General features: G+C 37.9%; 1 protein-coding gene across 1 annotated transcript; it reads left to right on the forward strand.

Annotated features, from left to right (window-relative positions):
* The first annotated feature begins 226 nt into the window (after positions 1-226).
* On the forward strand, positions 227-15376 carry adgra1a (adhesion G protein-coupled receptor A1a). Its single transcript, XM_067370102.1, has 6 exons — positions 227-241; positions 7101-7228; positions 9109-9232; positions 12459-12610; positions 13606-13701; positions 13906-15376. The coding sequence occupies exons 1-6, from the start codon at positions 227-229 to the stop codon at positions 15374-15376; spliced, it is 1986 nt and encodes a 661-aa protein (XP_067226203.1).
* Positions 15377-20911: the final 5535 nt, after the last annotated feature.

Consider the following 20911-nt stretch of genomic DNA (forward strand, 5'->3'; position numbering starts at 1 on the left):
ACCACCAACATTGCAGATGAAAATTGAATTGCATTCTAAAGTTAGTTTAATTATAGATCATAGGGTAATTTATTTTAGTTGTTTATACGGGAGGGAAATCTTGAATATTAAACAGTATTTGTAGAAAGAATACAAAGATGGTTGTTATATAATGGGTGTTTTACTGCTTTTTGTTTTGTGCCAAGTGTGAAAGAGAGAATATGTGTGAATGTGTGCATGAAAGCCTATGGGCCTTCTGGATGCATCTGCATGTGAATTTTATATATTAGGCCATGTATGTTTGCCACATTTGTACACATGTGTGTAAATGTGAGTGTGCACAGTTGGTATATGTTTATGAATACATCTGTAAACGCCTGCAACAAACCCAAACCGTCATATTCTGTTGGAAAGATGAGTCTGTGCACTGGAGCAGACTGATTGACCAAGTTTTGTCTCTAAGATAAGCATGCTCACTGAGGCACACAGAAGGAGAAGCCAAGAACACTCTTAATGCTCAAGATGCATCAAAGACCTAAATATGGAGGAGTCACAGCAATATTTATAACATCATATTAGTATGAACAGTTTTATGAGAGTGAACAGTTTCAGCTTTGTAAAGGCGCTGTATTGATCAATCAATTCAGTGCCTCATTAAATATCACTTTCCTCATACGTCTGTGAGAAAAGTGTCAATCACTTTGGCCCCTGAACGTACAATGTACCCTAATCAATTTAAGAGCCATAGGCTGAAGCGATTTCGCTAATCATATTGAATCCAAACACAGCCTGAGTGAGAAAGCATGGTGTCTTAGTGACAGCAGCCGGTCCTTTCCCATTGTTTCACTGCCTCCATTTGCTTTAGAATTGGATCTGTCAGTTTTCATATGCTCACCCTCTCAAAACTCCCAACAATTCGTCTCTCAATGGCACACATTTTAAAACTGATTTTAGATGTCATGTTTTATCAGTTATAGCATCCACATAGTATATTTAGTTTTCTTTTTGCAAATCTGTGATACTGTGATTGCATTTACACTTCTGCCACTTACCTTTCTACACTTTCGACTGGTCTGAAAACTGCTTGAAGAAAGAGGGTTTCTAGTTTTAAGTTCATTACATTAAAGGGATAGTTCACCCAAAAATGAAAATTACCCCATGATGTGGTGTGTATGACTATCTTCTTTCAGACAAACACAATCGGAGATATATTTAAAAATATCCTTGCTCCTCCAAACAGGGACAAGCTTCCCGCAGAAGGCCATACGCATTGATTTGCAGCAGAAGAGTAAACCGTGACCCGATGCGATGACTGGAGCGCAGAGGATGGAGCAAAACAAAACCCCGGTCACGAATTAGAAGTCTAAAACGATAATTTTTAAAGAGAAATGCCTCAATATAAGAGATTAGGAGCGTGAGTTTGTTGCCCATCCCTATTTGTTTGAACCGCGAGAGGCATCTAAGCTTATGCTACTCCTACATCCTGCGTCATACATCGCTTCAAGGGGTTACTAATTTGGCGCAAGTTGACTTGCGCAGTATGTGTTTGGTCATCCGCCGGAAGCTAGTTATTTGAATGTATAGTTTTAAATATGCCTTTAAAAAAGCCTTTATTAAAGGTGGGCGTACACGGTGCGAATTCTGACGGTCGGAAGATCATATGTCAACGCACACGTCACGTGTGAGTTTATCTGAAAATCGTACGGACGCAGTGACATACTACACAATTTTACGACCTGCCGATTTGTGTCTGTCTGTCAGTGTGTGAGAGAGAGACAGAGAGAGAGAATTAAAAAGCCTAGTGGTCCCACTTTATATTAATGGCCTTATATTTATATAGCCCAATTATATTTATGGCCTTAACTACTATGTACTTACATCAAAAAATAAGTACAATGTACTTATTGGGTTCATATTGAATTGCAAAACACTTTTGCTGCTATTGAGGTGGGATACGGGTAAGGTTAGGGAAAGCTTTGGTGGTATGGGTCGGTTTAAAGGTAGGGCTAAGGATTCTGTAATTTCTGTAATTATAAATGTAATTACAGAAATTAATTATAGATGTAATTACATGCAGGTGTTTTTAAAATATAAGTACAATGTAAAAACATGTATGTACACAATAAGTGCATTGTATCAAATGATTAATTTAAATGTAAGTGCATAGTAGTTAAGGCCACTTAATGTAAAGTGGGACCAGCCTAGTTATGCACTATAACTAGCAATAGCTGTAGCTATAGGTAACATCTCATCTGATAACTATAGCTCTTGGGCGATCCGCTGTAAAATATCATCTCAAACGACCCTATCATGGTACACACTGCTTGACGCATCATACAGCGCTCGCTGTTCCTGCCAGAGTTCAGTGAGTTTATCCTCCTTTTCAATGGTCCAAATACTTCTTCTGTTATTTTCCTTAGCTCCTAATTGGTCAACTTCAGATAGATAGACAAATTGGCTTGTTCAACCGCACACGTCACGAATTCAAACCGCTAGCTCCCGAACTTTTTTGACATGTTTAAAAATGATCAGGAGGATGGGAAGTGCTCGTAAGGTACTCTGCTCGGCTTGTAATTCATCGCACACGAAACGACCATACTAGCATCAACGATTTCCACGCGTTTGAAAGAAAATCGCCTGCGAGCTCGTACGCCCGCCTTAACCCACTGGATCTGTATGGATTACTTTTATTGTGGATGGATGCATTGTTCATGATATTTTTTATCTCCGATTGTGTTCATCTGAAAGAAGATGGTCATATACACCTAGGATGGCTTGAGGGTGAGTAAATCATGGGATAATTTTAATTTTTGGGTGAACTGTCCCTTTAAGTATTATCCTTCTCTCTGGTCAGTGGTGAACCAGATGCACGAGCCAGACTCATGTACAGTTTTCTAATGATTCTCTTCATCTTTGCATGCTCGTTGGCTGAGACCTGAAGTGACATCTCACTCGCTCTTTATACACTGACCTTTTTTCTACTTGCTTGCTGATTGGAGTAGACCGGTGGCCAGTTGCATAAACTGCTTAGAGTAGTCTTAGAAGTTAGTCATCTATTTTTTTTCTTCAAGAATGGTCATAACTTTTTTAAGTCAGTCACGTTAAAAGGATAGATTGGTCTAATTTGACTTCGAATTAACTGCTTGTTGGTCAGACTAGTTCTTAAGACACAGTCTTAAGTTAGCGGCTATGATTATGCAGCTGGCCTCAGATTGAGAAGTGAATTTAGCAGGTTCAGTCACATGATTCAATACATATATATATACATTTTTGATATATTTTTAGTAGTGGGTGCAGGACAGGAAAATCTCTCGTGCTGAAAGACAATAACCCATTTACAGTTATAAAATAACAGGTATGTTCTGAATAATTGGTTATTGGTGGAGAAATTAGTATCGAGAAAGCGAGCGAGAGAGCGTGAGAGAAAGCGAGAGAAATATATCTACACTAGCATTAAAATTTTTTAAAAATGCTTTTATAATTTAATCATTTTATTCAGTTAGGATGCATTAAAGGCACAATATGTAATGTTTTGCCACTAGAGGTCGCTTATTCAAAACAAAGCCGTAGCTTGATGACGCCTTGATTTCGTGGAATCATGGGAGGTGTTGTCTTCACATCTACAGCTGGTGGACAAGAATCGGGATGGGACTCGGGCAGAAATCTTGTTCATGGATGAGATTATTAATGTTACTGTAGTATAAATCAGAGCAGGCCAGAGTGCTGTGTGAGCAGAGAGCAGCAGAACTTTTATTACGCCACAGTCTCCGCTTCTTCCAGTCAAGTGTATGTGGGGTAAAGCAGCACTGTTTTATCATATTAGATACATTTGTGTGTTGGAAGTTGTTATAGTGCTACTCTGCGTTTTCTCGGCGGCTACTATGAGACACTTAATGCACACTGCAGTAAGCTAGATCGATATTAGGCAAGGTAAAACATGGTATTCGCTGTAAACCAAGAAAATGAGATTTAAACAATAAGACTTACTGTGTTGAGCTATATAACATGATTAATTTTCTGTCAATGAATATATCCATCCAAAAAGTCGCTCACCTGTCTAATAAAACATAATATCTAAAAAGCATCTTTGGTATTTCCATGGTTTCTACAAAACAGAACTGCTTATTTCTCTGGATTTATCCATTCTTGGAAACATTTGGGATAATGTAAGTACGTAAGTCAACAAAATATATAATATTGTTGTAATAGTTTTTGGATATTTTAATCCAAAAATCTTATATATTGTGCCTTTGAATTTGTAATTTTACAAATTATTTTTATACAAATTATTTCAAATAATTCAGAAAAAAGTTATTTTAAAATGTGCTAATAATTCACAATATTACTGTTTGTTTTTTCCTGTATTTATGATCAAATAAATGCAGTCTTCTAAAAGAGAGTTTCCACAGCAATACAATATAAGAACCTTTCAGTGAACAGTTCTGAAAAGAACAGTTTTATTTTTAGTGTTAAGAACATAACATTTAATCAGAAGAACCTTTTTCCAGTATAAAGAACCTTTTTGTGGAATGGAAAGGTTCTTTATGAAATCATAAATGCCAATAAAAAACCTTTATTTTTAAAGAGTGTAATATATTTCTTTAACTTTCGAACGGTAATGTATATAGTTTTAAAGCAACTTTTGCCTGGAAAACTTACTAAAACACAGTTTATTGACAGTGAAAGGGGTGGATGGTCACAGAACTTGAAGAGTGGGCACAATCTCATCAAGCTGCAATGGATGGGTGGATGAGCAATGGAGAGTGTGTCTATGCAGGGCGGCTGCAGTGTCGCCTATGCTATGTCTAATCACCAATGACATCAGATGGAGTTTATTTTTACCCAATCCTAATGGCAGATTGTAATTTGACTTGATATTTTGAGAATTCTTTAAAGCAAATCTTTGGTGTACCAACGAGAACTTTGGCTGTTTCTACTGTTATCAAATAAATATCCTAAAAGGGTGACAAACACTGCTTTTACTAATAAAGCCTATATTGTACAGGCATTCAGTGAAATTCCTAGATTTTCCTGTAGTGAGTTGACACTGATTAAATCTTTATTTAGAGAAAATTCTGACTATAGTGTACCCCAAAGCCTTGATAAATGTTTTGTGGGCACACTGTTTGAAATGTCTTTCTCTCAAATGCTTTGTGGCACTAAAGGACTTGATACTAATCAGTATTAACTTTCAGTACAACAGTGGTTTGATGTCTTAGGGCATTAAAGGTATGGTATCTTGCTGAAGAACGGAGGTCAGAGGATCAATAATGTGACACTGAGTGATGCTTTATGGGAAACTGATTAATGGGCAGCAATTGTGCTGATCTCACCTTGGATTGAAGCAGACATGCACTCTGGGAGACAGGGCATAATGGGTCCAAGTGCAAAAAATACCGTGAAGCTAAATCATATACTATGTAGGACATGTACATTTTAGGGTTACATTTGCTTTTCATTGTACGATAACTTCAAATCTATATGTCCTACAGTAGTTAAAGGCTGTCTTTTATTTTTGAAATGGGCAATCTTGTGGATAATAACATTCATCTGATGATTTCTCTTGACCTAAATATAAATGGCTGTACTCCCAGAGAAGATTGAAGGAGGTATTGAATGAGGTCTGCATATGATTCACACATTTAAAGATAGAAACTAAGGGAAAGTGGCTGTTTTAATGTTGAGCGTAGAGTGTATTCAGTCTGTTGGAGTTTAAAGACATGCATGTACATCTGTGGTGCTGATTTCCAGAGGGGAAGGAGCCCTTCAGGCATACAACAAAGGAGCTCTTCGGGCTGGGTGATAAAATAGACATGCTGAAAGAGATTGATGTGTATGGGGGCGTAGTCTTTGACTCACAGGGACAACGCTCTCCTCTTCTATTGTTTGTCTTTCTTCTAGTCTCCCCCTCCCACTCACCCCCGTTTTCTTCCTCTTATTTCACATTTAAATAGATGTAACTTTTTTTACTGGTCAGTTTCTTAAAGGTGCCCTAGAATTAAAAATTGAATTTATCTTGGCATAGTTAAATAACAAGAGTTCAGTACATATAAACTTATATAAATCTCATTTGTTTAAAAGACCTTACGTAACAGTCGGGGTGTACGCCCCCAATATTTGCATATGCCAGCCCATGTTCAAGGCATTAAACAAGGGCAGCCAGTATTAACGTCTGGATCTGTGCACAGCTGAATCATCAGACTAGGTAAGCAAGCAAGGATGACAGCGAAAAATGGCAGATGGAGCAATAATAACTGATATGATCCATGATATCATGATATTTTTAGTGATATTTGTAAATTGTCTTTCTAAATGTTTCGTTAACATGTTGCTAATGTACTGTTAAATGTGGTTAAAGTTACCATCGTTTCTTACTGTATTCACGGAGACAAGAGCTGTTGCTATTTTCATTTTTTAAACATTTGCAGTCTGTATAATTCATAAACACAACTTCATTCTTTATAAATCTCTCCAACAGTGTGTAATGTTAGCTTTAGCCACAGAGCACTATCAAACTCATTCAGAATCAAATGTAAACATCCAAATAAATACCATACTTACGCGATTAGACATGCTGCATGACGAACACTTTGTAAAGATCCATTTTGAGGGTTATATTAGCTGTGTGAACTTTGTTTATGCTGTTAAAGGTAAGCGCGAGCTCCGTGGGTGGGGAGCGTGAGCATTTAAAGGGGCCGCAGCCTAAATCGGCTCATATTTAATGATGCCCCAAAATAGGCAGTTAAAAAAATTTATAAAAAAAAATCTATGGGGTATTTTGAGCTGAAACTTCACAGACACATTCAGGAGACACCTTAGACTTATATTACATCTTTTAAAAAAGATGTTCTACGGCAACTTTAAATCCAGCAACTTTATTCATGTTGTTTATCACCATCACTTTATCACCAAGAGACTAATTTTTTCAAGCACTACATGAACAAAATGGTATGAAGAGTCAGATAAAAGTCTGCAACCAAAGATGAACACTAACAATATTCATTCATTAATATATAGAAACAAATTAGCAGGCTGCCACCATTAGGGAGATTCACATATACAATATAAAGACTATTGCATTTTTATCATGTGACAATCACTTATTCTGATTTTATTGACAGGATTTAAAGAGGGTGCTGTCCTTTCCTCCATATCCAGGGGATTATCTGCACCCAGTGGTGTACGCCTGCACTGCAGTGATGTTGCTTTGCCTGCTGATTTCTATCATGACATACATTGTACACCACAGGTATGTACTTTAATTAAGCTGCACCATAAATTATAATATACAGCATAGATCTGGAAAAAAGTAAATTAGAGTTGAGCATGCACTGATGGTGAAATTCTTGCTGATATTATATCATATACACTACAGTTCAAAAGTTTGGGGTCAGTAAGATCTTTTGAAAGAAGTCTCTTATGCTCAGCAAATCTGAATTTGATCAAACTAACAGTAAAAACTGTAAGTTACCTTTACCATATACGTTGAAAAACTGTAAATGGTTTAACATCGCATTATATGTAATTTTGCTGTAAAAAACTGTCAAATTTATATTTTCTGCAAGTAAAAACTATGTATTACCATATAATTTATGGTAAAAAAAAACTTTGTATATATGACCCTGTGCACCATCTATATACAAAAATGAAGTATTGAGCATGTTTTATAACAGGCTTACAATGAACTGAACTTTGATTCATTATGTGGCTTTCTATTGTGCCACCTGTATTATTGTGGTGGTTATTAGTACATTTTAAGTTAAAAAGGCAGATTTTTGTTTAGTAGTTAAGTAGGTGTATTAACATTATATCATTTAACAAAATCTATGATTATAAGTTGTAAAATATAAAGGCATCGTGTAAAACTGGAAACATTGTCACAATATTTTTTATGGTGAATTTCTGGCAACCACAGTTGCCAGGTTTTTTTTACCATAAATTTAACAGGGAATTTTTATACAGTGTGTAGAATGACAGATGGATCAATATTACTTTTGAAATCTTCTATAGAAAACATTGTTTGAATGAGAAAAACAAGATTTATAATAGAGGTAGGATTTTTGGGATGCTTGCTTGGCTGTCCTTAAAAAGACTTTGGTTGTTATATAATAGTGTTTGTGTGTGAAATGTGTGTATAAACTCAAAGGCTTGATGCAGGACACAGTATGAATAATTACACTTATAAATGGATAAATAAACAAGGATAATTTGGAGCTGAGATGAGTTTGAAATGAATCCACAGTTAAATAAACGTTCGCCAATAAATCTCTATAGGCCTTCTGGTACTGATAAATAAAAATGATTACATCCAATACAGAATCCAATACAGTCATAATTAGGGCAGACCGATATATCACATGCCATTGTCACGCACATTTCGTCAGACTGACGCTAAATCGCCATCACCTGCTTTCAAATGGAGCGGCAGAATCGCCTTCGATAATGAACGCGATATTGCGTAACTTGTCAGTGATCTACGGCTCTGTCTATTAAATGCCGCTCCATTTGAAAGCAGATGATGGCGATTTAGCGGTAATCAGGGAACCGGCTTTACTGACGAAATGCGTGTGACAATCGCGTGCGATATATCGGTCAGCCCTAGTCATAATATATTTGTGTATTTCTGCTGTCGAATTTCAGCAATGAAGTTTACTAGCAAAAAGTTACGTTTTACATGGTGCCTCTTTGTATTGTTGAACCATATGCTTCAGTCAAAAATAGTCTAAAGCTTTCCTCCACTGAAAACATACAGCAGTCATTTGTAGCACCAGTACTAACACTGGAAGGTCACATTAGGGATTGTTTTTGGGACAGACTGCAACAATGGTGCTGTGTTCCTGAGTCAGACCGCCAATATTTATAGTATCATCACCCCTGACTGTCACAGTTATTTTCAGTGAGTAATGCTTGCTCTGTGGAGAGGGGACTACTTCTAACCTTAGAGGGTTGGTGCCAAATTTAGTAAGCCACTCTACTTTAAGACAATCTGCAGACGGGGTCAACAAGATTCTGTAGTCATAGCATTGTGCTTCAAAGGCAGTTACTTGTTCCCTTCAGTAGTTAGCTGTTGATGCATTACTCATGGCGCAACTGTCTCTTCATCTGATATGAGTGTGTGTGTCTCTGTAGCATAATCCGAATCAGCAGGAAAGGATGGCACATGCTCCTCAACTTCCTCTTCCACACTGCCATGACGTTTGGGGTGTTTGCAGGAGGCATCAACCAGATCAAGTACCCTGTGATCTGTCAAGTGGTAAGTCTCCCAGTTCTCTACCCTGTTTCTTTGGCCTGAGTGAACCACATTATTCATGCCCTGTGTCTGTGGCTCTCAGCTTAGAGTCACTAGCATATGGCCTCTTTGACTCTTGAATTAGCATGGTCGCCATTTACTAAGGCACAGAGGGCTTTGTTTGGCAGGGCTGCTCAGTGTTGAGAGGCTAATGCACCAGGGCTCTAGGATTGCCATAGCCTTTCAAAGTGTAGCACTTATTCCTTCATCACAGACCATTTCCAGCCAGAATCAGTGAGTTAGATTAATTTGATTATGTTTGCTGCTTCCTTATTAAACATATTTTACTTAATGACAGCAGTTGATTCACTGTCAGTAAAGCTCTAGGTTTAAAAGCATCAGGTTTATGACTGGACACATAATGAATATGCATTTGAGATGCAGCCTGTTCACAGTATATATGAACCAGGGCGGTGATGACTGTCAGATTCCTCCTCTTTCACATTAAAAATATAATTTGTAAAATGTATCAAAAACATGGAAATATCAGGGTTGTGAGTTGAATTTGAATAGGAATGACAGGAAGAGAAATTTACTGGATTGCAATTCACAGAAATTCAACACAGAATTCTGGGTAATAAAGTGTTCATCAGTACATTTATCAAATCTGATTAAATATATAAAATAAATCCATCCATCCATCCCACATCTGTAAGACCTTCATTCACGTTGAAACACAAATTAAGATATTTTTGATGAAATCTGAGAGGTTTTTATTTATCACACATAGACAGCAATTTAAATGATTTGTTCACTTTCAAATGACAATTAGCCCAAGCTTTACTCATCCTCAAGCCATCCTAGGTGTAAATTACTTTCTTCTTTCTGATAAACATAATGGGACCAATGAGTATGAGCTAAAGAAAGTGCTTCCACCCACACCCATCCATCATAAAAGTGTATTCCACACAGCTCCGGGGGGTTAAAAAAGGCCTTCTGAAGCAAAGCGATGCATTTGTGTAAAAAAATATCCATATTTATACAAGTTATGAAATAAAATATCTAGCTTCCATCAGACTGCCTTCAGTATTCAAGGTACGAAGAAAGTGTAAAACTCTTGAAGAAAACTCTAGCTTACGCTACATCCTACGCCTTCCCTGTTCAACTTACAGAAGAGTAACTGACACAATGCCAGTTTACACTTTCTTCATAATGTGAATACTGAAGGCGGTTGAATACTGAGCCAGCATTTTAACAATGTCTTTAGTACCTTTCTGGACCTTGAAAATGGTGGTTAAATTGCTGTCTATAGGGGATTAAAAAAAAAAAAAATCAAGGATTTCTTCAAGAATATCTTAATTTGTGTTCCGAAGATGAACGAAGGACTTACGGGTGTGGAATGACATGAGGGTGAGTAATAAATGACATAATTTTTGGGTGAACTAACCATTTAAATTCTAAATTTCATGATCAGTAATGTATGTAATCATGGCTGACAGAGGAAGTTTGATTGGAGGAACCTGTAATTGCGTCACACAATACAAAATGTAGTGTTTCATTGCTGGATGATGTCAAAGGAAGACTTGTGCCAGGTGAAGACAGAGAGCAAATGATGTGAAATATGCCAACATTTGGCCAGTTGAATGGGACACTGCCATGCATTTTCCCCCCAGGAATATGAATAGTCAGAGATGGACAAACAGTGTGATGTAGATGAGCACTTGTGGCCAAATGTTGCTGATTTGACTAGCATTGTGTGTTCATATCTGTGCTAATTGTGTATGGATGTATTTTATGGATAAATGTAGATTCTTAATTTTTGTTGTACAGTGCAGTGCAATGCAGTGCAAAGAAGGTGGTGGGCATCAGAGGGAAGGATGCGGAGGGCACGCCATAAAGTGCATGTCATCTTTGTCTGATAAACAGGAGTCATGACAGATGCAGAAAAATTAGCTTATCCAAGTCTGTAAATGTTGTTGTGTTTCCGTGATCAAATGTTCTCATTTCACAAAATATGAATAATGATTCATGTTAAAGGAAACATTTAAAACATTTGTTGAACATTTGAGGTTTATTCCATATATGATCCAGTGCTAGATTGTAAAAAATCTGAAATACATGATACACTGCCATTTATATAGTTTTTTTTTTTTAAAGAAATGTATACTTTTATTTAGCAAGTATGCATGAAATTGATCAAAAGTGACAGTAAAGACATTTACAGTATATGTTACAAAAGATTTCTATTTCAAATAAATGCTGTTCTTTTAGACTTTCTATTTGTCAAAAAATCTTATCATGGTTTTCAAAGAAATACTAAGCAGCACAACACTGTTTGTTTCTTGAGCACCAATTCAGCATAATAGAATGATTTCTAAAGGATCGTGTGACACTGAAGACTGGAATAATGGCTGCTGAATAGAGTAAAACGGTTAATTAAAATAGTTATATTTCATAATATTACAGTTTTTACTCTATTTTGTAATCAAATAAACGCAGCCTTGGTGAGCATAAGAGACTTCTTTCAAAAACATTTAAAAAAATCTTCCAAGACTTTTAAACAGTAGTGTGCCTGAAATAGTCTTGTACTTCTACTAGGTTTAAGTGTTTTAAGGTTGAAGTGTTTTAGGTGTGAATGTCTGCTTTTATGGTAGATTGAGTTGATTTTGAGATCTGTATGAAGTGTTTTGGTGCTTAACCGCTGTGTAAAGCTGTATGTTGAAAAAGAAAACTGTTTAAGAGTTTGGAAAAAGTGTTCTTCGTATTGAGTACACCTGTCTGGTTTCTGGAAGCATTCCTGCTAGATCATTCCATTCACATTGCTTAGGAATCATTTGCATAATATAAATATTTAGTTTAATATTAAAAAAGTATTTCATATATTTACGTGACAGTATTTACATTTTCCTAGATGTAAACAAAAAGGGAATTTCACATTCATTTTTTTGTATACATTTACACAATTTATTGAAAAAACATGACAGATACTCACAGCACATAATAATTTACATCCAGTTCCCCATTTCATATATGAACGGATGGGTAGGTTTCTTGGATGCAGTAAGTGCATTGGAGCAAAGAGGACAACAGCATGACCTCACTGTCTGAGGAGGATTACCTCAAACTCCCCCTCAGTGCATCCTTCCTCACACACCAAGGCGGCTACACACACACTTCTGTTTAGGTTTTCTGTGCCAGTCTGCTCTGAGTGAGCTTTCAATGTTTAATGTTTCATCTTGTCCGTTGACAGGTTGGCATTATCTTGCACTACTCCTCCCTCTCTAGCATGCTTTGGCTGCTCTTCACTGCCAGGAATATCTGCAAGGAGGTGTCCAAGGCTCCGCCCATACCTCAGGACAGGGACCCTCCCACACAACCACGCCCTAAAGCCACCATTTTCAGGTATGGAGAATGAATGCCCTTGAATTGACTAATGATTGAGAATTCTAGTTAAGAACTGGGTTTATTTTTCAAAACATTCAGGAGTATTTAGTATGTCATATCTCTAATTTTTTCACAGGCGGCATTTAAAAAAAAATCTAAATTACAAAAAAACTGTAATATTGTGATATATTATTACAATTTAAGATGACCGTTTTCTATTTTAATAAATATTAAAATGAAATGCATTCCTTTTATGGCAAAGCTATTACTCCAGTGTTTAGTGTCACATAATCCTTCAGAAATTATTCAAATATGCTGATTTGGTGCTCTAGAAACGTTTCTTATTATTACAACACAGTTGTGCAGCTTAATATTTTTGTGAAAACTGATTCATTTGTTATTCAGGACTCAAAAGAACAGCGTTTATTTTAACTAGAAATTCCTTTCTGCATGAAAGTATTTAAAAATTCTACTGACCCCAGTCTTTTGAACAGTAGTGTGTATTTTTTTCTTTTAAGAATGTGGTTTGATCTTAATGTTCAGTCAAATAAAAGGGATTTTATAATTAATAATGATTCATTATTGATGTTAAACTAGAGGAGTAAAGTTTGTGAACAAACTTTGATGTTGGCTTGAGGAAGCCCAAATAGAAAGTTAGTATTATAGTTTGTAGATAGATAGATAGATAGGTAGATAGATAGATAGATAGATAGATAGATAGATAGATAGATAGATAGATAGATAGATAGATAGATAGATAGATAGATAGATAGATAGATAGATAGATAGATAGATAGATAGATAGATAGATAGATAGATAGATAGATAGATAGATAGATAGATAGATAGATAGATAGATCAAAAATATATAATAATTTTTCCTCAAAAAGCACAAACCATTAGGGTACCAAGATACTTTACAACTGCCATCCCTAGACAAGTATCATTTTCATCAGATATGAAATTCCTTATAAAAATGAAAATCTGTTTCACCTCTTTGACCTCTTTGTCAGGTTTTATCTGGTCAGTGGTGGGGTACCCCTAATAATAGTGGGTGTTACAGCGGCTGTTAGCTTGGAAAACTACGGCAGCAGAGATGACGCTCCTTAGTAAGTATCATATTTACTGGTAGTGCCCAGTTAGCTGTCAATTTTAATATGTTTACTCCATTTTTTGTATGCCAGTTAAAATCACAAATGTCACTAATTCCGGGAGATGTCTTAATTAATGCTACAAATTAACATGAGGTCTGTAATTAGATGTGGGTGGTAACAACACTGTCAGTTAAATCATTGTCACTGTCTGTGCTGCAGCTGTTGGATGGCCTGGGAACCCAGTCTGGGTGGCTTCTACGGACCCACTGCCTTCTTGGTCTTGGTAATGTGCATCTACTTTCTATGCACATTCGTGCAGCTAAAGCGGCACCCGGAGCGCAAGTACGAGCTCAAGGCCATGACCGAAGAACAGCAGCGTCTAGCCGCGGCTGAAATCGGCCACTGCCATGCCGTCAGTGGAGAGCCAGGTGAGCACGGTGATCACACAGGCTGCACAGCCATCACAGCCTCTATGTTGGCCAACGAGCACTCTTTCAAAGCTCAGCTGAGGGCCACTGCCTTTACGCTCTTCCTCTTCCTGGCCACCTGGGTTTTTGGAGCACTGGCTGTATCACAGGGCCATTTTCTAGACATGATCTTCAGCTGCCTGTACGGAGCATTTTCAGTCACATTGGGGCTTTTTCTGCTGATTCAGCACTGTGCAAAACGTGATGACGTGTGGCACCGGTGGTGGGCCTGTTGCCCCAACAAACCAAAGGTGGAAGTCAATGGGGAAGCGGCGGGGAACGCTGTCCCCGCCACCCAAAGTCACAGCCATACCCCATCCCATGGGCAGAACCAAATCCACTGCCAGGTCGACTCGTCCTGCCTGGGAAAACCTCTGCTCTCCCCGCACCTCCACTCCCCATCGCCGCACTGTAAGTTGGGTACTCTGCCTTCCACCCAAAACCACACGAGCACCTGCTGTGCCACGCTTCACAGTCCCTCCTCCTTGATCGGGAATGTGACCCGTCCGCAGTCCCTCCCTGATGACCTGCCCCGGCCAACCCTTCCCCTGCAAAGCTGCCTAAAAGACAGGTCTAAGACTCGCTCCTTCAACCGACCTCGGCCCTGCCTCAGGGACTATTCTTACCACATGACCTCCACCAGCATGGATGGCAGTATGCACAGCTCCCATTTGGACAGCCCCCACAGCGTACACCTGGACAACCCTCTCACCTGCCACACGTCACACTTGGATACTCAACTCTCTTGTCACAGCCCCCATCCGGACAACCAGCTACGCTGCCCCAGTCCTAGTCCTCACCTCGAGAGTCTGGCCTCGCACAGCCTTCACGATAGTCTCTCCTGCCATAGTGGGCACTTGGACAGTCAGCTCTCCTGCCACAGACACATGTGCTGTGCCAAAGCAGACCCGTTCTCGAGCATATGCTGCCCTAAAGCTGAACCGTTTGTCAGCCCTTGCCAGGCGGAGGATCCTGACATGGGTCCGCTGATGTACAGTTGCGCAAAAATGGTAGATAAACAGGACGAAGCCATGCTGCACTTGGATATAACACCTCCGCGGGCACCTCTGTCGTGCTCCCAGGCCACGCTTGGCAGGAAAGGCACCCTCAGCCGGAGAGGGACACTGAGTCGGAACAGTAGTCAGCAGGAGGACTACCTACTTACCTCTGATTCCACAGGTAACATTAGGACTGGACCTTGGAAAAACGAGACAACCGTGTAGGCTTGTGAATGATGTGCAAACCTGTTTCTCTCGCCTGAGCTAAACTACTGTGTAGTCCCAGGGCTGTTACCCAAAGGCCCTCTCTTCTCTGAGCTAAGCTACTGTGTAGTCCCTCTGCTGTGACTTCCCTTTCTCACCCACCCCATATACCTTCTCTTCCCCTTTAAAGAGGTTTGAACCTCTGCTTACCTCTTCTCAGACTTCATTTCATGTCTCATCCCTGCTCCATTCGGTTGGTTCTCTTGCCATTTTGATATGGCAGCAAAGATCACATGCCATACATTTTAATTTGGATGGTATTTTATAATCAAACTGATTTTTGTACATGTGTTTTTGGGTATGGTAACATAATGTGCAATTATGTTGTTGTGGATGTGTGTGTGTGTGTGTGTGTGTGTGTTTAGCAGGTAAGAAAGAAGCGAGTGCATGTGTTTGTGTCTATTTGCATGTGACAACATGCTTGTGTGTATATACCAGATAGCAAGATTTCCATTCGTGCAAGATGAGTCCTCTCTTTTAGAGACAAAATCTCCCACATTTCCATTTTGTATTATAGTAAAAAACTCTAAATGATTGCCAAGTGTAAAAAACACCAGCACTTAATTAGATTTTCACTTCTAAAGAAAACTGTGAATTATCACTAAGGAAATTAAGATTAATCAATGAGCATATAGTATGTGAGTTATATGTGCCAAATAGTACAATAATTAAAATAAGACTTTTAAAACTGAGATCTACCCCAAAGTACCAAGCAATCTGTGATATGTGGATAATGGTGTGTGGTTGTCAAAACGAAGCTGTCATTTTTTTTCTTCTACAGACATAAAAACAGCAAACAAATAGTCTCCCTGTGTTTCCATGGTGACAAATAATGAAGAGAGGTACCCAGTCAGAATGCATTTTGAACTGCACATGTGATGTATGCACATACAGTATTTAGTTACTGGCACTGAGGTGCAATCAGTTCAAGTCAATGGCCTTACAGAACCCGTCAGTTTTGCATTGATCAAAAGTCTTACGTTGCACTAAAGCATGTTCACTATAATCTAGGAAGCAATCATTTACACATCTAATGAGCTACATACATTCATGTGATTGACAGGAAAGCATCTTAGCTTACTGGAAACACTCATGGTATTTATTCTGAGCCAAATATCGAGGGCTTCACTTTCTACGTTAGAAGAAATGAGACTCATTAACAGCTTATATCACTGTGCCAACTCACTTTGCTCATAAAAATTGTCTGATTTTAACATAATTTACCCACTGCTCGTTTGACCGATGAGCTTCCATTAAGAAAAAAAAATAAAAAATCTGCGGCAACTCATATTGTAAGTTATTATCGGCAGGGCTTGACATTAACACTCGCCAACCCACCAAATCCGGGTGGATTTCAGCAGTGGCGTGGGTTGAATTTATATATATATATGTATATATATATATATATATATATATATATATATATATATAAATTCAACCCACGCCACTGCTGAAATCCACCCGGATTTGGTGGGTTTTTTGGCGTGGGATTGCACGTATTGTGCATAATTTTAATCATTCCTGCAGATTTTGTATTTGCAACCAAATTACGCTCACATAAAACCACCTCAGTACTAAATTGAGCTATTTTTCATTGCTTATTGTGCTTAAACAGTGAAATACATACAAAATAATGTCAAAATACAACTATTCACGTCAGTTATGCTTTAACATAAACAGTTCAGAAAGAAATCGCATGTGTAACAGTAGCATCAGGTCTTCAAGTGACAGCAGCCTAATATACCTGATGCCAAATTATAAGATAATGTTAAAAATATCTATATGGCAGTTTTTCCCCATGGCATCAATGTCAAAATTGTGGCCAGTTTAAATGCTGAGAGGCTAATAACTTTGGAAAACCACTAGTCACAGTGGCTGGTGAGCAAAAAACTTAATGTCAAGCCCTGATTATCGAGCACATTGATTAAAGCTAGTGAGTCATATAATAAGTTCATTGAAACATTAGGCGTGCAATATTTAAATGTTTTACAGAATTTTGATTCAAGAAATGAATCAAATTTACATAATGCAACTAAAAAGTAAGTCACTAAAGCATTCCAGTAAAACTGTTGATCATTAGTTTTTGCTTTCTTGGTTTCATTTAACTTGATATGTAATTTGGTTATTGAATGTTAATTATTCTTGATTTATTTTTATTTTTTTTTTTTTCATTTTGAAGCAACACCTGATTTATAATATATATGTTGGCGCAGATGCAACTTTGTCTTTTCATTCAATTTAATATGTGATTTGGTGAGCATATTCTATGTTATTTTTGATTTAAATTAAGGCAAACACATGACCACCGAAATTAGCAAATAGCTACTTGTTTCTGTGCACATTTAAGGGGTATATATCTTTTTTTTTTTTTCAATACCATGTGGTCGTATTTGTCTCATTTTGTTTTGAATACTCTGTGCCATTATTTAGTCAGAATGCCAACAGAAGGGTCTTGTGGAACATCTGGAAAATTCTTTGTTGTGTTTCTTTGTGAGCTCAGGGATCATGTTACATTTTTCACAAGTACAACCACACAAGATATAAATTTGCATGGAATTAATATTGGCTATTGCCCCCCAGAGTGTGTCACCAAATAATAATAAAATAATTTTTTAACTTGAAATGCCCCTCACCAGCCAACCCATGCTTCTGCAGATGTGTAGCAAATGGATACTATTAAGCCTTCCCTTGAATTCCTGGAGAAAATGAATTTTGTCTAGCTGCCTGATTTGCCATGTGTTGTGCTTTATCTTCACCCACATGACCCACCTGTCATTTATAGCATATGAAAGAACTGCAGTGATTTTTTTTTTTTTTTTTTTTTGAGTACATGTGATTTGTGCTCTGACCTGACCCAAAGCCTTTTTTTCTTCTTCTTTTTTTTACGTCACAATTTCCAATAAATGTATTTTATCACCTGATGCTGTGTTCCTGTTCTCTCTCTCTCTTTCTAGAGGCTTCAAAGTATTGTGTGAAAATGCAATGCATAATGCCCAAAGTTGCCTGAGTGCTTCCCTAACTAGATCTATTTCTCATTCCGCCCATTCGCAGTGTTGTGTGAAGGCCAGTGCGCTTTGTCAAAATCATTCCTGAATTCGGCAGGAAGAAAAGGCATCGCCTTTGCCTTGAGTTGGGCGTGTGCTTATCGTGGCTGTGTCTCAGCTCTTGCTGACAGTCTTCAGAGCTGCAGGGCCTGGACGATTGTTTATTCATCAGTCCTCCCCGTTCTGCAGCTGATCCCTGCTCACGCATTCTGTTGTCAAGGTCTCTGACATCAGCTCGGAACTGTAGGAACCAAGAGATGATGAAGAACTGCCAGCTTATCCTTACTGAACCTCTATAGGAGTTTTTAGCCTGAAACTCAACAGCTCTGAGAGATTACCACTGGTACATGCTTGGGAACTTCAGAGTTTTATGCTGAACATTTGCTACAACACTTAGTTGCCCACAAGGCTTCTTGAGGTCCTGACTAGTAGACTTCTTGAAACACAAAAAAGCCCTATATTTAATTGAAGAGGCCTTAAGTCTACGTTAGAATTCAGATCAAAAAGAATGCAAATGCAAGGGGCAAACAGGTTATTTGTTGAAGTGGAAGACAAACAGCAAAATGCATTCGAGCCACACAACTAATTCACACGGCTAAATGCGTATAAGCAATGTCGTGTTCACTGAGTAACCCATTGGGTGTTGTCGTTAAAATGTTCTGTGGAGATGAGCGCCTTCGCTTCCAATCGCGTCAGAACTGCAGGGGAGCTGCTCCTCACTTCCATCTGCTGGTGGATTTCAACACTGTCCGACGGAATGTAGGCTTGACAGGCTCAGGTCAGGGAGTTATTGGGCTAGTGTCATGGGATGACTTGCTTGAGCTGATGGGTTTGAGTCCATATTTGGTCCTAAGACTGTGGCAGAGTTAATCTCTTCAACAAAATTACTAACAAATTGTTCATTATCAAAGGATTCTTTGATTTCATAATGATAGCAAGGACGAAAAATGTGCACTGTGGCAATAGTTAAATTGAACTAAAAGATTCTGTTTTACAAACATATCTACACTATAATAATAATAATAAACAGCTAAAACCATCCTAAGCTGGTTGGCTGGTCTGAAGATGATCTTCTAGCATGGTCATATCTGGTTTTAGAAGGGTTTTGACTTCTTTAGTTGGTCCCGCTGGCCTTAGTTGGTCAGGCTGGTCACCCCCCGAAATTACTTAACCCCACTTTTTGATGAAAAACACGTAAACCAAAGGCTGCTTGCTTTGGCAGTTGACGGAACTAATGTGCAAATGCTAACCCCACAGACTTGTATTCACCATTCACCATTTCAAATGTATCTGAGCAGCTGACTATATGCAATCTATGAGCAAAAACTTTGACTATAACAAGTTAAAGGGTTAGTTCACCCAAAAATGAAAATTCTGTAATTTATTACTCACCCTCATGTCGTTCCACTCCTGTAAGACCGATGGCTCAGTGAGACCTGCATTCACAGAAATTATATTTCCTCTCTCAAGATCCATAAAGGTACTAAAAACATATTTAAAACAGTTCATGCGAGTTCAGTGGTTCTACTTTAATATTATAAAGCGCTGAATATTTTTGTGCGCCAAAAAAACAAAACAATGACTTTTCAACAATATAGTGATTGGCCGATTTCAAAACACTGCTTTGGAGCTTTGCAAATCGAATCAGTGACTCAGAGACAAAGTCACGTGATTTCAGCAGTTTAGCCGTCCGATCCGAGTCGCTGATTCGAGCTCCGAAGCAGCGTTTTGAAATCGGCCAATCACTATATTGTTGAAAAGTCGTTATTTGTTTTTTGAATGAAGATGAATGAAGGCCTTACAGGTGTAGAATGACATGAGGGTGAGTAATAAATAACATTATTTTCATTTTTGGGTAAACTAACCCTTTAATGTTGTTAAATAGATTAAAAAAAAAAAAAAAAAACATTTAACATTTAAAGGGATAGTTCACCCAAAAATGAAAATTCTGTCTTTTACTCTCCCTCATGTTGTTCCAAAACTGTATGAGTTTCATTCTTCTATAAAAAACAAACATAGATGTTTTAAAGAATCTTGGTAATCATACAGTTGATGGCACCCATTGACTTAATTTTTATTTCCTACTATGGAAGTCAATGGGTGCTGTCATCTGTCCGGTTACCAACATTCTTTAAAATATCTTCTTTTTTGTTCAACAGAAGAAAGAAACTCGTACAGGTTTGGGGTGAGTAAGTAAAGACAAAATTTTCATTTTTGGGTGAACTATCCCTTTAAGAAACTTTTAACGTATTCCTAATGCCGGACCTTATGATTTTTAGTCTTTTTCACAGAAACCCTGAATGACCAATCAAGTTCCACCACCAGCCCATAGTTCTATAAGTTCTGTTTGATGTCCAAAATATGCATTTTAATGTATGACATAGCTGCAAAAAATGTTTTAGTTTTCATTTTTAAGTTCTATTAATTAAAAAAAAAAAATGCTTGATTAACT

The sequence above is a fragment of the Chanodichthys erythropterus genome, chromosome 19 (assembly GCF_024489055.1).
Source record: "Chanodichthys erythropterus isolate Z2021 chromosome 19, ASM2448905v1, whole genome shotgun sequence".
NCBI lineage: Eukaryota > Metazoa > Chordata > Actinopteri > Cypriniformes > Xenocyprididae > Chanodichthys > Chanodichthys erythropterus.

Bases quoted from the DNA above. Each gene is read 5' to 3' on its own strand.
- adgra1a (XM_067370102.1), top strand. The intron at 7,229-9,108 runs GTATGTACTTTA...GTGTCTCTGTAG, and splicing joins ACATACATTGTACACCACAG to CATAATCCGAATCAGCAGGA. The intron at 13,702-13,905 runs GTAAGTATCATA...TCTGTGCTGCAG, and splicing joins AGCAGAGATGACGCTCCTTA to CTGTTGGATGGCCTGGGAAC.